The sequence below is a fragment of the Carettochelys insculpta genome, chromosome 11, assembly GCF_033958435.1.
Source record: "Carettochelys insculpta isolate YL-2023 chromosome 11, ASM3395843v1, whole genome shotgun sequence".
Taxonomy (NCBI): domain Eukaryota; kingdom Metazoa; phylum Chordata; order Testudines; family Carettochelyidae; genus Carettochelys; species Carettochelys insculpta.
Genome location: NC_134147.1, coordinates 12,826,471 through 12,845,882, shown reverse-complemented (window position 1 = coordinate 12,845,882; position 19,412 = coordinate 12,826,471). Strand labels below are relative to the sequence as shown.

General features: G+C 49.3%; 1 protein-coding gene across 1 annotated transcript in view; it reads right to left on the bottom strand.

Moving 5' to 3' along the window:
* CFAP92 (cilia and flagella associated protein 92 (putative)) overlaps positions 1–19,412 on the bottom strand; it is a 135,382-nt gene that overhangs the window by 77,717 nt on the left and 38,253 nt on the right. The window contains exon 3 of the mRNA XM_075005903.1: positions 15,070–15,266. Within this exon, the coding sequence (XP_074862004.1) occupies positions 15,070–15,266 (197 nt within the window). The remainder of the gene's footprint in view (positions 1–15,069; positions 15,267–19,412) is intronic.

The window sequence follows — 19,412 nt, the reverse complement described above, 5'->3', positions numbered from 1 at the left end:
ACTTTTTACACCCACACCCAGTATCTTATCAAAAACATAAGTGTGATCTAATTTGTCAAAACAGCTTGAACCAATGAACTCACTGGGGCTACTCTGGTAAATAAGACCTGCAGGATCACACTACACAAATTTTATTTGCACGAGTTAGACATTGTCTCTAGATTCTATAACATCATCTCTGAGCTCTCTTTTTCCTACTCCCATCTCCAATCCCTCCTTTATTTATAGAGGTTCTTAAATGTACTAACACAGGGGTGAGCAAAGTGGGGAGTGTGAAATGTCATGGTGGGGGAGGGGCACAGCACAACTGGCTGCTCAGTCTAAGGCTCATCCATTTAATTAAAAATGTTAAAATATGTTACTGTTTTTATGGATGCGTATTTTATGTATGTGTAACCTTTGTGGTGGTTACAGCTGAAGTACTTATTTGCACAGGCAGAAAAGGTTGTTTCTATCTTATTGGTTGTAAGCCGACGTACACCTTGTCGGTTTTCAATCAAATTTTATTTTGTCCCATATACAAATACTTTATTAATCTTTCCTACAAGCTCTCATTACTTCTCTATCACTTCTGTACATAAAACATTTTGGTCAACATTCTTAGACCTAACTTGAAAGTTCCGCCATGGTGTCCTATGGAAAGGTTGCTGATCCACGTGTATCTTAAGGCTTCCAGGGCTGCCTACCCAACTGATAGCCAAATACGATTGGTCATGAGTAAAAACTGGTGCAGGGGAACATACTCCACTTTTCTCTAGATTCTGTCCCTGACTTTTGTTTATAGTCATTGCAAACACTGGCGTGATGGGAAATTGTCGGCACTGCATGACAAATGGGAATATTCTAGAACAGTGGAATCCAATAGTAATTCAAGGATTGCCACACTTGTGTTTGTCAACCTTCCATATTCGCCACAGCACCCCCTGCTCTAAATAAATGCCCTCCCAGTCCCCAGAGCCAGGCTTCCCAGCCCCACCCCACACCATATAAATGCCCTCCCTCTCCCCCAGAGCCAGGCACTTGCAGACCACCCCTCTAAATAAATGCCATCCCTTTTACCCAGAGCCAGGCACCCCCAGGCCACCATCTTAAATCAATTTCAGCGATTCACCAGAGCTGCTGCAGGAGATGCTGTTGCTGGGGATGTTGGGGCTGGAGCCACCAGGACCACAGGAGCCGCTGGCACCACCAGAGCTGCTGGGGCCACCAGAGCCACCATCACTGGGGCCAGAGCCACCAGGGCCGCTGGAGTCAGCTGGAGCTGCTGGAGTGCCCAGAGCTGCTGGGGCCACTGGGGCTGCCAGAGTGGCTGAAGCCACTGGGGATGCTATCGCCAGAGCATCTGGAGATGCCATTGCTGGAGTGGCCGCAGCCACTGGGGGCGCTGCCTGGCATGGTCATTGCTGGAGCCACCAGGGCCAGAGCTGCTGGGGCTGTCAAAGTGGCTGTCACCACTGGAGCAGCCATCACCAGGGCCAGAGCCACTGCTACTACTATGCACTTCTCCCACCACAGTGGGAGTGACTATAGTGGGACGGATAGATGGACAGACAGACAAACGGCTCTCCTTTTATAATGGTATTGATTTTACATTCTACATACTTATTTTCTTACATGTGCCAAAAGGGCTTATTTTTTCTTATGAACATAACTGAAACTTCCATCAGTTTGGATTATATTAGAAAGGTTGTGGGGCTCTGCTAATTGCTAATTTAGGAATGATCTAAAAAGTTTGCTCACCCCTGTCCTAATATAAAATATCAGTGACTTATTTCTAACCATCATAATATTGCCTACTGGCAGAGAGGATGGTACAAGCTGAACCTCTCTAGTCCAGCAGCCCTGGGACCAGACTAGTATAGAACCAAAGAATTTGCCGAACCATGGGAAGTCAATATTGTCTAGCAGCATTACAAACACTTCCACTGCTCATTGGGCTCTTAAAAGACATTTAGGTGTAAATTATAGCCAAATAACAGCACAGAAGACTGAGAGCCAGGACTGGTGGCTCTAAATAAACTTTATGGGACTGGGGGAAACTTGCCCACACCCATGATAAATGGAGATCTGGCTAACTAAAATCATGCCAGACCATGGATGCTACCAGACCAAAGACGTTCAACTTATATAAACATAAACTTGCCTCTTTTTCACAGGCAGATTTTTTGCTGCCCAGCTCCATCCAGATCACTGATTTCCCCCATCCCATTTCAAAATACTGCTTAAACACACTTCCTGTAGGCCTCCTATCACATACGAGGCTCAGGCCTTCCATACTTTACTGATTGCTGTTTGCAGTGTTGTTGTAGTCACGTTGATCACAGGATATGAGAAAGGCAAAGTGGGTGAGGCAATGTCTTTTATAGGACCAACTTCTATTGGTAAGACAAGTTTTTGAGCTTTCACAGAGCTCTTCTCAGCAACCCCTCTTCTGGCCTTCAAACAACTCCCCAACTTCTCCAAGATCATCAATCAGAAGCATTTTTAAAATTAAGTGTATCTGTGTTTAATCAAGGGACAAATTCTCTTCCCTGACAATTTCACTATTAAGAGTTCAGCTCTTTTTTTTTCTTTTTGCCTCTGTCTTCATGGACAAGGTCAGCTCCCAGGCAATGCAATAGGAGAAGGAGCTGACCAGCCCTTGGTGGGGAAAGAACAGGTTAAGGGCTTTTTAGAAAAGCTAGACATACACAAATCCATGGGTCCAGGTTTAATGCATCCCCAGGTACTGAGGGAATACGCAAATGTTATCGCAGAATCTTCGGCCATTATTTTTGAAAACTCGTGGTGATCGGGAAAGGTCCCGGATGATTGGAAAAAGGCAAATACAGCGTGCCCATCTGTAAAAAAAGGGAAAGAAGGACAATCCAGGAAACTATAGACCGGTCAGCCTTACCTCCACCCCCTGAAAAATCATGGAGGGGATCCTCAAAGAATCAACTGTGAAGCACTTGGAAGAGGGGAAAGTGCTCAGGAGTAGTCAACATGGATTCACAAAGGGCAACTCATGCCTGACCAATATGATTAAGTTCCATGATGAGGTAACTGCCTCTGTCAATATGGGGAAGTCAGTGGATGTGGTATATCTTGACTTTAGCAAAGCTTTTGATACAGTCTCCCACAACATTTTTGCCCATAAGTTAAGGAAGTATGGAGTGGATCCATGGACTGTAAGGTTGATAGAAAGCTGGCTAGATGGTCAGTCCCAATGGATAGTGATCAATAGGTCTATGTCTGGTTGGCGGTCAGTTTCAAGTGGAATGCCCCAAGGATCAGTTCTAGGGCCAGAATTGTTCAACATCTTTATTTATGACCTGGATGAAGAAGTGGATTGCACCCTCAGCAAATTTGTGGATGACACAATGCTAGAGGGACAGGTTGGTGGGTAGGGATAGGATCCAGGGTGACCTAGAGTAATCTGAGGATTGGGCCAAAACAAATTTGATAAGGTTCAACAAGGACAAGTGCAGAGTCCTGCACTTGGGACAGAAGAATCCCAAGCATTGTTACAGGCTGGGGACTGACTGGTTGTGTAGTAGTACAGCCGAAAAGGACCTGGAGATTACAGTGGATGACAGCCTGAATATGAGTCAGCTGTGTGCCCTTGTAGCAAAGAAGGCTAATGGCATATTGGGGTGCATTAGGAGGAGCATTTCCGGTGGATCTAGAGAAGTTCTTATTATACCCCTCTGTTCAGCACTGGTGAGGCCACATCTGGAGTACTGCGCCCAGTTCTGGAAGCCGCAGCATAGAAGGTTGTGGATGCACTGGAGCAGGTCCAGTATAGGGCAATAAAAATGGAGGACATGACCTATGAGGAATGGCTGAGGGATCTGGGCTTATTTGATTTGCAGAAGGGAACAGTGAGGGGTGATTTGATAGCAGTCTTCAACTTCCTGAAGCGGGGCTCTAAAGAGGATGGAGACTGGTTGTTCTCAGTAGTGACAGATGGCAGAAAAAGGAGCAAGGGTCTAAAGTTACAGAGGGCGAGCTGCAGATTGGATATTAAGAAAATCTATTTCACCAGCACAGTGGAAAAGCACTGGAATGCGTTACCTACAAAAGTGGTTCTCTAATCCAGTACGTTCATCTGGCAGCATCCATAATCTAGCATGATTCTAGTTAGCTGGACGACCATTTATCATGGGTGGGGCCAAGTTTCCCACAGTCCCATAAACTTTGTTTACAGCCACAAGTCACAGCTTTCAGTGTTCTGTGCTGTTATTTGGCTGTAATTCACTCCTAAATGTCTTCTAAGAGCCCAGTAAGCAGTGGAACTGTTGATAAGATGCTAGACAATACTGCCCTCCTGTGGTCCAGCAAATTCTCAGCGGGCACCAGTCAGGTCCCAAGGGTGCCAGAAGAGAGAGGTTCAGCATGTACCTCATCTACCTTGTCTCCCTTATATTCAGGAGCCAATATGGATACAATACTCATGGTATATTTGCACTGTTTCTGTACCCATGATGATCCTCAGGTGTGAGAGACACAATGAAGGTGTGGTAATATCTTTTATTGGACCAACTTCTACTGGTTGAAGAGAGATTTTGACTTTCACAAGGCTCTTCATCAGTTCTTAATAGCTACGTCTACACGTGAACCCTACATTGAAGTAGCTTATTTCAATTTAGCGACATCGAAATAGGCTATTTCGATGAATAACGTCTACATGTCCTCCAGGGCTGGCAACGTCGACGTTCAACATCGACGCTGGGCAGCACCACATCGAAATAGGCGCTGCGAGGGAACGTCTACACGCCAAAGTAGCACACATCGAAATAAGGGTGCCAGGAACAGCTGCAGACAGGGTCACAGGGCGGACTCAACAGCAAGCTGCTCCCTTAAAGGGCCCCTCCCAGACACAGTTGCACTAAACAACACAAGATCCACAGAGCCGACAACTGGTTGCAGACCCTGTGCCTGCAGCATGGATCCCCAGCTGCAGCAGCAGAAGCCAGAAGCCCTGGGCTAAGGGCTGCTGCACATGGTGACCACAGAGCCCCGCAGGGGCTGGAGAGAGAGCGTCTCTCAACCCCTCAGCTGATGGCCACCACGGCGGACCCCGCTATTTCGATGTTGCGGGATGCGGATCAGCTACACGTGCCCTACTTCGACGTTCAACTTCGAAGTAGGGCGCTATTCCCATCCCCTCATGGGGTTAGCGACTTCGACGTCTCGCCACCTAACGTCGATTTCAACTTCGAAATAGCGCCCAACACGTGTAGCCATGACAGGCGCTATTTCGAAGTTGGCGCCGCTACTTCGAAGTAGCGTGCATGTGTAGATGCGGCCAATATCACTTGTTTCAGGCACTGAAGAACAACAAAGAACAGCTCTTTGAAACTGGAAAGCATGCCGCTTCCCCTAAGAGAGGTGAATCCAGTAAAAGGTATTATCTCCATTGTCCTCTTAATCTCCAATTATGTCAGGCCACTATTTCATTCAGCAGGTAGGCTGAATGGTGAAAAAGGTGGAGAGTAAGACTATCTCTGCCTCATTCACAGTGCTGTCCTTACCCACCTGCCATCGTGTAGGACACCCAAATATTTGGGGCACCAGTGGCTCTTAATATTCTCCCTTCTTGTTCAGTGGCTCTGCTTCCTCCACAGAGTCTCTAGTTAACTTGAAAGTGAAAAAGCCACCAGATCTATTAGCAGAACACCAAACCTGTGAAGCAGCCATTCAAGTGGTGATGAAGCCAGTTAATGGGCATTTGCCAATGCCAGGTGAATATTGTCAGTTTCTGAATTTACTGCATGAGTCTACAGGACCTTAGTGGAAAATCCGCTTTAGAAATATTTCGTGAGCGAGTTGTTGAAGATTATAAAGTCACATCTCTAAAAAAACCATTCCTGCGGCTGCCATCTGGCACAGGGGCACCAGTTTAATTATACTGTATAAGGCTCCATAAATTCTAATGACAGCCCTGTTCATTCAGTAAACAGTTTAATGCAATGGGGGAGGTATCAGATCACACATTAAACTAATCAAACATGTTAAAAGGCATTCAGAGTCTATAACTACGCATCTCTACAACTCTCCTACAGTTCTATATTCACTCACTGAGGAAATTATCGTTGTCGACCGTTTCTGCCGGTAGCGCTCTGCTTGAACCCGTGCAGTCAATGGCTGACAGAAAACAGGAGAAAAAGAGAGAGGATGGCAAAATCAGGAAGGAAAAATGAAAAGAAATGGAAAAGTGAAATGACAAAGTAAAAGCGTTTAGCTGTACTCTCTCAAGCTGATACAATCTTCAATCATTGGTATAAACTGAGCATTTTAACTCAACTTTACTCACTTTAACTAGTATCTTTATTACACATTTCCAGGCATACGCCAAGAACAACAATTTAGAAAAAAAATCAATAACCACAAATTCACTCAGCGGCATTCTTTCAGGAATGCAGAGGGTTATATACCACTGTTTTGACAGAATACACTTGAGAAGTCCTGCAATGCATGGACACACTGCTCTCATTGTGTCTATAGGGCAGTATGAAAAAATTAGCTATCAAAAAGGAAAACATCAGTATTCATACATTAACATTTCAGGCTCTGTTCAGTGTTGGTCATATTAAAGGGCAATGGTTTCTGAGTAGCAAACAGACTTTCATCCACATTGATCAACTATGCCCTCCATCTGGAGGCAACTTCAATTTAATTTTTGAAGACAGCCCTTATTAAGTTCTGCTCTTGAAGCGAGGGGCAATGCAATAAGTTTTGCCAAAGACTGAAGTTGCTCACTGTTCATGCCCCGCTTTATTCTGCACTTCAAGAAGCTGTAATTTTCACTATAGAAATCTTGGAGTAATACAGCAACATCTGAGAACTAGTGAGCTACTTAACACTTGACTATCAATACTGAAGTAGTATCACTCTAGGGTGAGTGTTCCCAAGGAGTTGGTGAAAAATGTCACAACTAAAAACATTTCACATTGTCATTAGAGGTTAATGTGAAAATCACTTTTTTGGATAGGTTGCATCCTTCAATAGACAGTGATCCTAGCGAGCAAAGCCTAAGAAAAACTTAGGCAAGAAGAATTTGATCAGTGGCATATGGTTAGCAGAATATGCCCTTCACCACTAGTGTGGTCTCTCTCATATCCTTCAGACCAACACTTCAAGTAGGGTGCATCTACACTAGCAAGTATATTCAAAAGTGTGGTCAAAAGACAGCCTTCTTTTCAAATAACCCGGAGAGCGTCTGCACACACTCTGCAAACTTTCTAAAGTAACTTCGAAAGAATAGGGCCATCCCGTCGAAGTCAGTCCTCCACTCCCATGGTGAGAAGAGCACCCCCTTTCAAAAGACTATTTTGAAAGGCAGGAAGTGTCGATGCTCCTCGGCCCACTGTTTTGAAAGGAGGAGTCCTCCATGGCGGCGCTCAGCTGGCAGGCGGTGGCACCGCTCACAGAACAAGCGGCGCTCTATGGCCCCAGCATCCAGCTGCATTTAAGGAAGCGGGCTCCCACATAGCCCCAGGCAGGAAGCTGAGAGCGCGCAGGCAGCACGGAGCCCAAGCTGCTGCACAGCTGCTTTCTGCCATGATGCCCCTGCAGACGGCCGTGCACTCCAGCACCATGGCCAGCACCCCAGACCCCACCCATGCCAGGGACCCCCCCAAGGACACTGGGGAGTCCTCCCAGGGGAGGAGCCAGACCTCAAAGCATTGAGGCCCCTAGTGGACCGAAGCTGAGCTGTGGGACCTTCTCACCCTCTGAGAAAACGAGGAGGTCCTACACCAGACGGGTCCGGCGCCAGAATGCAGCGGCGTTCGAGCACCTCGCCAAGGGCCTCACTGGCCGGGGTCACCCCACCCACACTCTGGACCAGGTAAGGTCCAAGGCGAAGGAGCTCTGCCAGGGCTACTGCACGGCCTGGGACATGGCCAGATGGTCGGGGCAGTGCCCACCAGCTGCCCCTACTTCAAAGAACTGGACTACTTCCTTGGGCTCAAGGAGGAGGGACCCCCCCAGCCGTGGTCCTTGACAGGGCAGACACTGGAACCAAGCCAGAGCCCAAGACAGGGGAGAGGGAGGACTGCCCAGGACCAGCTGCCAGGACCAGGTGCCCATGGAGGCTTCGGACCATGAGTGATGATGAGGGCTCAAGCGAAGGGGCCCTTGTCATTGATGTCCTGACTGGCCCATCCAGCTTGCCCCCCTCCAGCCATGCCTTGCCCGAGTTCCTGGAGGGACCCAGAGGTATGTGGCAGGCATGCCAGTCACCGCGGGGCTCAGGTAGGGGGTGCACGGGCCTACCCATGGTGGCCACAGCCCACCCACACAGCCATTGGCCCCAGGGCACAGGCAGGCCAGACAGCCCCACTCCCCTGGCCTCAGAGGGCCAATGTGGGGCACTCAGCGCCACATAGTTGGGACAGCACTACGGACCATTCGGCCACAGAGGGACAGGGGGGTGGGGGGATGAGAGAAGCTTGCGCTCCCTGCACCCAGCTGGGGAACCCCAGGATGCAGTTCCTGCATGGCCCCTGGGATGGGGAGGGGAGGTGGGGTTCACAGGAGCCATTGGTAGGGACTAATAGCCTGTTCCTCCCCGTTCTCGTGTCTCCACAACTCCGGCAGCTGGACCAGCCCCGCAATGGGCCCAGGAAGCCTGACCACAGAGGGTAAGGGGGAGCAGCCTGGACCCTGCCCAGGGACAGCGCAGGGCCATTGCCAGGCTGTCTGCTGGTGCCTCCAGGGCAGGGAGGAGGAGGAGGTGGAGGACACAGCCCACATGGCAGCCCTGCAGGACTTGACGGGTGTGCTGCAGGAGTGGCTTGCATGGAGCAGCAGGCCTAGGACTGGGTGGCGGCCAACCTGGAGGTCCTGACCCAGGCCGTGGTCAGCCACCTGGCCCCAACCACTGCCCCATCACAAGTCACTCCTGCACCTGCCCATCCCGCCATCACCCCACCATCCCCCGTGCCCATCACCCACCCGTCTTCCCCCTCCCCACCCTGATCCCCCATTTTACTCCCCCCTGCAGCACCTCCCCCAAAAGCCCAACCTCAAGTCCCTGGCCCTGATCCCACCCTACCCCACCTCCCACTGGCCAGCCTTATGTGCCTGGCACACACATTACTGTCCAGGGCCAGCCAGATAGAGGCCTCGCGCCCTGCACTGACGCCAGTGAGGTCGTGGGGAGCACGCCTGAGCTGCACCCCTACCTCCCTGTGCTGCTGGCCCTGGCCCAGCCCCAGTAGGGCTCCCAGAAATGGGAAGGAAGGGTGGATGCAAGTGACAGGGATCCCAGCTGTCGAGCCCCATTAAGGTGTAAAGCCCACCCCCCCCGCCCCTGCCTCAACCCTGGCCTCCCAGGGTGCCCATCTGGGGCTGCTACACCCCTGTAAATAGTTCCCACCGGCTCCCCATGAGCTGTTCCCCCTCGTGCCTGTAAAGTTCCCTTGCTCATGGAGGGGCAGACAGTTGTGTTCAGTAAAAAGTATCGTTTGGGTTTACCCTGTGTCCCCTGTGCATGTGTGGTGGTGTCACTGTGGCCCCCGCTCAAAGGCCTGGTGCAGGGCTTCCCGTACCTGCAGCCTGTCCTACTGAGCCTGGTGGCACGGCGCAGCAGGGGGCTGTTTGTACCTGTGCCCCGCCTCGGTGATCCACCCCTACATGAAGGGCTCGTGCTTCACATCCACCAGGTTGTGCAGGGTGCAGCAGACCCCGACCACTGATGGGATGTTGGGAAGGTCCACCTCCAGCCTGGTGGGTAGGTATCTAAAGTGCCCTTTCAAGGGGCCAAATGTTTCAACATTTCAATATATTCAACCACATTGCAGGCCCAGTTCAGCCGCTCATTAGAAACATCCTGGCTAGCCTGCATGTGCCCTGTGTATGGCCTCATCAGCCAGGCCTGCAGAGGGCAGGCTGCATTGTGATGCCCCCAACGGGGAACTCCTGCCTGGGGATGAAGGTCCCCACAGCCATGGGACGTCCCAGTTCCGAATTCTGGAACACCCTGACATCGTGGGTGCAGCCAGATCAGCCCAAACAGATGTCCTGGAAGCAACCATTGGCACTGATGAGTGCCTGGAGGACCACGGAGTGGTAGCCTTTGTGATTTACATAGGCCCTGTGACTGTGCTCCAGGGCCCAGATGACGATGTGTGTGCCGTCCAGGGCCCAAAGCAGTTCAGGAAGCCCAGCTCCTCAAAGCCCTGAATGGCATCATCCAGGTCTCTGAAGTGGACTAGATGCCTCAGGAACACACTGTTGATGGCCCAGACGACCTGCAGGGGGTAGGAGGGTGCACCCATGAATGTGGGAGGGGGTGTGAGGTGCCATCCCATCCCTGTCCTCACCCCTTGCCCCCTACATGCCCACCCATCCCCATCCTTGTCCCTGGCGGGGGCTGCTCCCCCCCAGTTCCTGATGATGCCCCTTGCCAGGGCACCGCCCCCCTGCATGCAGTCTAGGTCTGCCCTAGACCCAACTTACTTGGTTGAGGATGGCCCCAACATTGGCCCTGCCCACCCTGAACTGGCGGCCGACAGATTGGTGACTGTCTGGGGTTGCCAGCTTCCACAGGGTGAAGGCCACCCTTTCCTGGAGCGGGAGCGCTGGCCTCAGGAGGGTGTCACGGTGCTGAAGGACTGGGGCGAGCCAGTGGCACAGCTCCAGGAATGTCCCCTTGGTCATCCTGAAGTTCTGTAGCCACCGGTCATCACCCCAGTCCTCCAGCACCAGCCAGTCCCACCAGTCACTGCTTGTGGGGAAGCCCCACAAGCGGCAGATGACCCAGGGGACCAGGTGGGGACGTTGCGCCCTAGGGATGGCATCCAGGAGGGTGACCACCCAGAGCTGCTGGTGTGCAGCGGCCATTACCCGCCAGTGCACTAGCCACAGCCTCGATGGTGGGGAGGCGCTGCTTGGGGTCCATGGGGGCCCGAGATGCCTCCTCTGCTCCCTCCCTGTGTGCCTGGGGATAGGTAGCTGGCTCTTGGCATCTACAGGACAAGGCATAGGGTGGGGGGGCCCTTTAAAGGGATGGCAAGCGACGGCCCCAGAAGGGCCCATCTGCCATGTGACCCTGCCCACGGCACTTCCTGTCCCTGTTCTTTTGAAAGAACACCCTGGGACATGTGGACACTCTCTTTCGAAAGGACAGGTCAAATCTTCAGTCCCTATCTGCCTGTGTGAATGCTCCGTTTTGAAAGGCTGTCTTTCGATGTTCAGTTTTGAAAGCCATTCTTTTGAAACAGAGCTGTAGTGTAGACGCAGCCTTAGGTTTTAAAACTGCTTCTGGGATTGATTTCTTTTTAAATAACTCAATGTTCAGCCCCTTTAAACTAAGATAAAAGTAGCTAAAGCATACCCACCTAACTCGGTTCAATATTCGTCTTGCCCTATACTTTTATAAAAGTCATCTAGAGATATGTTCTATATTCATTGTTAGACTTGGATAAAATTTTCAAAAGCACTAAAGTTGACTTACAACTCAGATCCTTACAGGTACAGTGAGGTCTCAGAGTACACGAACGCAGAGTATGCAACCCCACTCTTACGCGGCTGACCCAATTCCCACAGTAAATCCTGGAAATGTGCAATTTCCAGCTGCACTTAACTTGCTCCTCTCCAGCCCTGGCTCAACCCTCCCGGCTCTGCATAGCCCTGGCTCAGCCCCAACCCCCTCAGCTCTGCTCACCACCCGCACACGGCTCTGGCTCACCCCCCATCCTTGCGCCCGGCTCTGGCGCCGGCTCACCGCCCCCATGCACGGCTCTGGTTCAAATACCACCGCCAGCCCCCCCAAAACATGCAGCCCTGGCTCACCACCCCCAAACACAGCTCTGGCTCAATTCTACCTCTTGCCCCCCACCCCCCGCAGTCTCAAGACACCCCAGGCTTAGCCCCTCACCCCGCCCGCCTCCCACAGCCCAACCCACTGCCAGGCTTAACCCTCCCCACATGCCCCCTGCACCCCAGGACTTACCTTTCTGCTGCTCCCCCAGCTGCAGAATGTGTGTTCCGCTGGGGAAAAAGCCAGACCCTCCAGTTATGTGAAATCTGCCTTACACAAAGATGTGTGGATCGGAGCCCTCGCGTAACTCAGGGGCCTACTGGAGTTAGACCCCTAAATACACCAGAGAATCTGGGCCTTAGAAGCCTCGGCAAATTAAGTGCTTTTGAAAATTTTGCCCCTTGACAAAAAGAGCAGGACAAAATTCACTCTTCCATCTTCACTGACTACACAACATCACTGACCACTACTGACCTATAGTTTTAAGAGAATTCTAAGCAAGGAATGTACACTTTACTATAGCGCTTTTGGTTTTTTGAAAAAAAGAAAAAAGTAACGACAGGCAAAAGGAAGTTTATGCTCTTGATGAAAGAAAAGAAACTTTTCAGCAGATGACAATAAAAATGTGCAAACTAATTTAAAATATAAAAGCACATGCAGAAAAGATATAGTTAGCGGGGCTGGCAGCGGTGCCAAGGGCGCAAGGGGTGGGACCTAGGGCATACAGCCCTCAGCACCTCCTGAACTGCAGCGCTGCCACACACACTCTTTCACAGCCATGCACAGCTGGAGCAGCATTGCTCCAGCACTTTAGAAGGGGCCCGGAGTTCTGGTTGCCACTGCTGCTGAAGTATCAAAAGAGGCGACTGAAGCTCTAGGCGCCTGTGAAACACCAGGCCTGGGGGCAGCTACCTTTTGCTAAGAGGCAGGTGTGGAGAGGACCAAGCTCTTTCTTTTACTTTTCATTTAATAACCATCCACGTTACAAAACTGGAGAGGGAGGTTAAACTGGGGAAGAGATTGAGGTCCCCTTATGCTACAATACACGTCCTTTACACATCATCATAACAAGTAAGTTTTCCTCTCAATTCAGTTTTTAAAAATGAACCTTTTTGAACACAAACACCTAAAATATTCAGTCAACTCTGGCTATATTCCCTACTTGATTATGAAAAATCTACGAACTAAATCATTCATGCTGAAATATGAAAAGAAGAAATTACTATAATTTCAAAGGTTATACTCAAAATATTTTATTCATTTCTCCAAGGCTATGTCTACACTTGCCCCTTCTTCGAAGGGGGCATGGTAATCGGGCTGATGGGAGATTACTAATGAAGTGCTGTGATGCATATGCAGCACTTCATTAGGCAAATTCTCCCTGGCAGCAACTTCAAAGTGTCAAACTTCAAAGTGCTGGCTTGTCGTGTAGGCGCGGGCACTTCAAAGTGTCTTTACTCCTCAAAATATGCGCCGCAGCACTTCATTAGTAATCTCCCATCACCCTGATTACCATGCCCTCTTCAAAGAAGGGGACAAGTGCAGACATAGCCCCAGATACTTCAACTCTCACTATACCTGTTGGGAAGCAAGGGTGCCCAACAATTAGCATAACTGAGTTAAAAGTTTGTGAAAAGCTTCATGACTCTTTGGAACAAACACCAGGTTATAAATGCATCCTCATTAAAATATATCCCAAATTAATTCCATGTATACCATAAGTTGTACAGTCTATATATTCCATTTTGGAGTTTGATTCAAACAATTCTACAATATAAAGTGTTTCTACAGTACTATAAGCTGAATTTATAAAACATGGGATATTAGGAATTTCTTAGGAAGCTACTAGGAACACAGTTTAGGTTCTCCAAAACTGAAGATGCTTTATGGTATATATGTTTCTTTCAAACTGAAGTCTTCTTATAAAAGGATAAATTTTCAATGTGTTGCAAAAAGCATAAAGCACGCGTCTCCCATCTTGTCTACACAAAGGTTTCATATTGATGCACTTATTTCAGTTACAGGTGTGATCTTTATATCTAGTTTGTTATTCCAATACAACCCCAGTACGGGTATCAGAAGGGTAGCCATGTATGTCGGTATCCATAAAAACAACAAGAAGTCCTGTGGCACCTTATAGACCAACTGATATTTTGGAGCATAAGCTTTTCTGGGCAAAGACCCGCTTCATCAGATGTGACATAGTGGAGATTCCAGAGGTCCATTTATACAGGCTCATGGAAAGGAGGGAGTCCACATCAAGGGGAAGACCAGAGTTGACAATCAGCTAATGTGGAGGTGTGAACACCAAGACAGGAGAAACCACTCTTGTAGCTGGCTAGCCACTCCCAGTCTCTGCTCAATCCTTTACTGAAGGTGTCAAAATTGCAAACAAATTGTAGCTCTGCAGTTTCTCTTTGGAGTCTGTTTTTGAAGTTTTTTGTTGCAGGATGGCTACTTGAAAATCTCTTACTGAGTGTCCTGGGAGACTGAAGTGTTGGCCTACAGGTTTTTGCCAGTCTTCCTGGACACTCAATAACAGATTTGAAAGTGGCCACTCTGCAACAAAAAATCTTCAAAAACAGACTCCAAAGAGAAACTACAGAGCTACAATTCACTTGCAAATTTGACACCATCAGTAAAAGACTGAAGAGAGACAGAAAGGCCGGACAACTACAAAAGCACACCTCCACATTAGCTGCTCATCAACTCTGGCCTTCCTCTTGATTAGGACTCTCTCCTTTTCATGAGCCTGTATAAAAAGACCTCTGGAATCTCCATTACACTGCATCTGACAAAGCCGGTCTTTGCTCACGAAAGCTTATGCTCCAAAATATCACTTAATCTATAAGGTGCCCTAATACAGGAGTATTTATACCACTATGAAGAAGATTAATTAAATTAGCATAACTAATTCACAAAGTTCTGGCTGAGATGTTTATTTGGGGTTGATCCTACTTTAGGCAGGGGGTCGAACTAGATGACCTCCTAAGGTCCCTTCCAGCTGTAGGATTCTGTGATTCATCTGTCTCGTGTGGGAAAAAGATATACTTTCATATTGATGTAAGTCCATACTGGTAGAGCTAAATACCTTGTTTGTGTGGAAAAAAAGCCCAAGTACTGCTAATAGAAGTATGTGCAGGACCCACCTACTTAACATTTGGAAGCATTCACTACATGAGGTACTAGACTGTTCAGTTTAAACAGCTTTGACAGCCACTCTTGCACAACTATTTCACAGATCTCTTTTTGACACACAGAGATTGTGATAAAGAAAAACCAGCTATTCCCAAAATTATAAAATTCATACTATTTACCTTGGATTCACATTCCACAAATAGCTTGGCCACAACACCAAACAATACCAAATCAAGTTTTCTAGGCTCAGTGTCATCTGGTAGAAGGAAATACTCAATGTGGTAGTAACGCCTCATTTTTGGAATATCTGCATCCTTGCCAACATTAGACTTTTTTCTCTGCTGTTCACTTAACTTGGATGGCCTATGCTTTGTACCTAGGAAAAATATACAGATTTAGAAAGTTTCAGAAATTGTCAAGCTCAGCACAGAGACCTATACAGATCCTATAGCCCTGCAACTCCCCACCTATGACTTTATGCTACACAGATGGTGTGCATAGAGGAAACAGAGCTCCTTATTACACAAAGTTGTGCCACCCATGTACTCTCTTGCCACATTCAGATACAGCAGGGGCTCAATATTTGCGGCGTCTGTGTTCAGAACCCTCACAAATGTTGATTTTTGCGAATGTGGGTTAAGGGGGGCTCGGAGCCCAGCGCTCCCCACCTGGAGCACCAGGAAAGCGGTGGCTGCCAGCCCCAGAGCCCCAGGGAACCCATGGGAGCCACCAGAGCTCCCTGACTGAAGCCCCAGGGAAGCCTCAGCAGCCACTGGTGATCCTGGCCCTTGGAGCCCCGGGGAAGCCACAGCAGCTGCCAGCACTCCTGGTCGCAGAGTCCTGGGGGACCCACAGCAACTGCTGGCGCTGCTGACCCTGGAGTCCCGGGCAAGCGAGGCCACTCGCAAATAACTGAATTCATGAATGTGGCACTTACAAATGTCGAGACCCTGCTGTACCTACAGTCCACATCAGAAACACACTAGTTCTGTTGCAAAGGTGCCCACAGGCCAAGGGGCTAGATTTGCCTCTATTACTACCATCAGATCAGTAATTGATATTTTTGATACCTCCTTAGGAAAGAGTTTAACTAGATTTAAGCCTAATCATGTTCCAATGAACACAATATCACAAATAATAGTAAAAGCAAAGACACAATTAAGAAATGTTCACCACTAGGTTTCCATAGCAGTGGGACATTGCTGAGCTGTAGTCTGATTAGGGCTGTGAATTAATCACAGTTAAGTCAAGTAATTAACTCAAATGAATTAAACCAATTTAAAAAATTGACTGTGATGTATCACAGATTTAGGCACACTGTTAAAAAATAATAGAATACCAACTGAATTGATAAATATTTTGGAACTGTTATTACATTTCAAATATATTGATTCCAGTTACAACACAGCAAAAAAAATGTACAGAGCTCACTTCACATAATTATTTTATTACAAATATTTGCATTGTAAATAACATTAAAAAGTATTTTTCAGTACACCTCATACACTCTTACCGCAGTGCAATCTCTTTATTGTGAAAGTGCATCTTACAGATAGAAGGGGTTGTTATCATATAACCACACTCAAAACCAATACAATATACAGTAGTCCCTCAAACATGCGAGGATTTTGGTCCCACGCACTCTCGCATAACTCAAAATTCACGTAAGTTGCGAGGGGGCATCTTTTTTCCCACATTCTGCAGCCGGAGAAGCAGCAGGAGCACCTGGAGCTCCTTTTGAAAGGTAAGTCCTAGGATTAGGGGGCGGGGGCAGTTGGGGAGGGTTAAGCCTGGCAGTGGGTTGGGGCCATGGGAGTGGCAGCGGGGAGGTAAGCCTAGAGGTGGGTTAGGACTGCAGGGGGTCGGGGGTGGTAAGCCAGGGCCACGTGGCCCTTTGAGGGGTTGAGCTGGAGCCACGTGGGTGGGGGTGAATCAGGGCTGTGTGGGGTAGGGAGTCGGAGCCAGGGCTCTGCGGGGGACATGAGCCAGGGCTAGAGCTGGGGGAAGTGGGGGTGAACCAGAGCTGGGCATGGGGCGCGGGTGAGCTGGAGTCACACAGGGGGAGGTTGAACCGGGGTGGGAAGTGGTTGAAACAGAGCCACAAGGGGCGGGGCGTGAGCCGCAGCCACACGCGTGGAGTGTGGGTCAGCCGGAGCCATGCAGGCTGGGGGGAGGTTGAGCCAGGGCTGCGCGGGCGGGGAGCGGGATTTTGAGTTGTGCCTGACTTGCATTAAGGCGAGTAAAGCACAACTCAAAATGGCACATTTTGGCTACGTCTACACGTGCACCCAACTTCGAAATAGCTTATTTCGATGTTGCGACATCGAAATTGGCTATTTCGATGAATAACGTCTACACGTCCTCCAGGGCTGGCAACGTCGATGTTCAACTTCGACGTTGCTCAGCCCAACATCGAAATAGGCACAGCGAGGGAACGTCTACACGCCAAAGTAGCACACATCGAAATAAGGGAGCCAGGCACAGCTGCAGACAGGGTCACGGGGCGGACTCAACAGCAAGTCGCTCCCTTAAAGGGCCCCTCCCAGACACACTTTCATTAAACAGTGCAAGATACACAGAGCCAACAACTAGTTGCAGACCCTGTATATGCAGCATGGACCCCCAGCTGCAGCAGCAGCAGCCAGAAGCCCTGGGCTAAGGGCTGCTGCCCACGGTGACCACAGAGCCCCGCAAGGGCTGGAGAGAGAGTATCTCTCAACCCCCCAGCTGATGGTCGCCATGGAGGACCCCGCTATTTCGATGTTGCGGGACGCGGATCGTCTACACGTCCCTACTTCGATGTTGAACGTCGAAGTAGGGCGCTATTCCCATCCCCTCATGGGGTTAGCGACTTCGACGTCTCGCCGCCTAACGTCGATTTCAACTTCGAAATAGCGCCCGACACGTGTAGACGTGACGGGCGCTATTTCGAAGTTAGTGCCGCTACTTCGAAGTAGCGTGCACGTGTAGACGCAGCTTTTGTGGGATTACAGTAAAGTTTTTGAGCCAACAGGTACACTCAGTCCTATTACTACTTCTTCAGCCAATCAGTAAGACAAATAAGTTTGCTTACATTTACAGGCATAGGTGGTGAGTAATATGGGCCCATGATACACAGGGAACCAGGCATCTTCCTGGCCCAGGAGACCTGGCTTCACCCAAGTTCATGGCTGGGTCTCTCCTCTGGCCCTGCCTGCCACTTCTCTGAACTGTCTTACCGTTTTCCCTTCTGCTGCTCCTGGGTAGTTTAAAACTGCGAGCAGAGCATGAAGACACATACCAGGGCCACAGAGACCTGACGGCCAGCAGCCACACACCACCAGTAGTAGGAAGCCACTCTCGCCCTACTACACTACTGGTGGTGGCGACTGGGGATCCTGGGCCATTTTAAATCACCTGGGAGCAACAAGCAGGTCCAAGGGACACACGTCCCTTCTGCCTCCAAATTCGTGTACCCCTTCCAGCTCCCAAGCTCTGTCCAACCCGGCCCTCCCATATCCCCATGCTGTGCCCAAGGCCAGGGCCTGAACCCAGCATCCAATAGCCATCCTGCAACCTGCACTCCTCATCTCTTCCTGCACAGACATTCCACCCTGCCCCCAGAGCCTGATCCCTCACCCGCTCCTGCACCCAAACTCCCTCCCCCAGACCCTGCATCCCCTCCTGAACCCCAATTTCCTACTCCAGGAACCCACCCCCAGCTTAACCCCCCTGCTCCCCTCCCACAGCCCCAACCCTCACCAGAGCCTGCACTGATCATCCAAATTCCATCCCACAGATGGGGGACAATTTGGCAATTTGAGTGGGGGAGTAGCATGGGCTCCGGCCATCACCAAAATGTATTGTTAACCGGGTGATCTCATGATTCTGATTATTTTTAATCATTTCAACATGTCAGTCATCTTGATTTTAGCAATGCTTTCAATACAGTTTCCCACAATATTCCTGCCCACAATTTAAGTACGTATCAATTGGATAAATGGACTGTAGGGTGGTTAAAAAGCTGACTACACGATCAGGCCCAACAGGTTGTGACCAATGGCTCAATTTCTGGTTGGCACTGGGTTTCAAGTGGAGCGCTCCAAGGATCAGTTCTAAAGCCAGTACCATTCAACATCTTTATTAATGACCTGGAAGAAGAAACAGATTGCACCCTCAGCAAATTTGCAGATGACATTAAACTAGGGGGACAGGAAAATACGTTAGAAAGCAGGGATAGGGTCCAGAGTGCCCTAGATAAATTAGAGGATTGGGCCAAATGTAATCTGATGAAGTTCAAAAAGGACAAGTGCAGATTCCTGCACTTGGGACGGAAGAATCCCAAGCATTGTTATAAGCTGGGGACAGACTGGGTAAGTAGCAGTGCAGCAGAAAAGGACCTAGGGCTTGCAGTGGATGAGAGACTGGATATGAGTCAACAGCGTGTCCTTGTAGCCAAGGAGGCTAATATCACATTGTGGTGCATTAGGAGCATCTCCGGAGATCTGGAGAAGTTATTATTGCCCTCTATTTGGCACTAGTG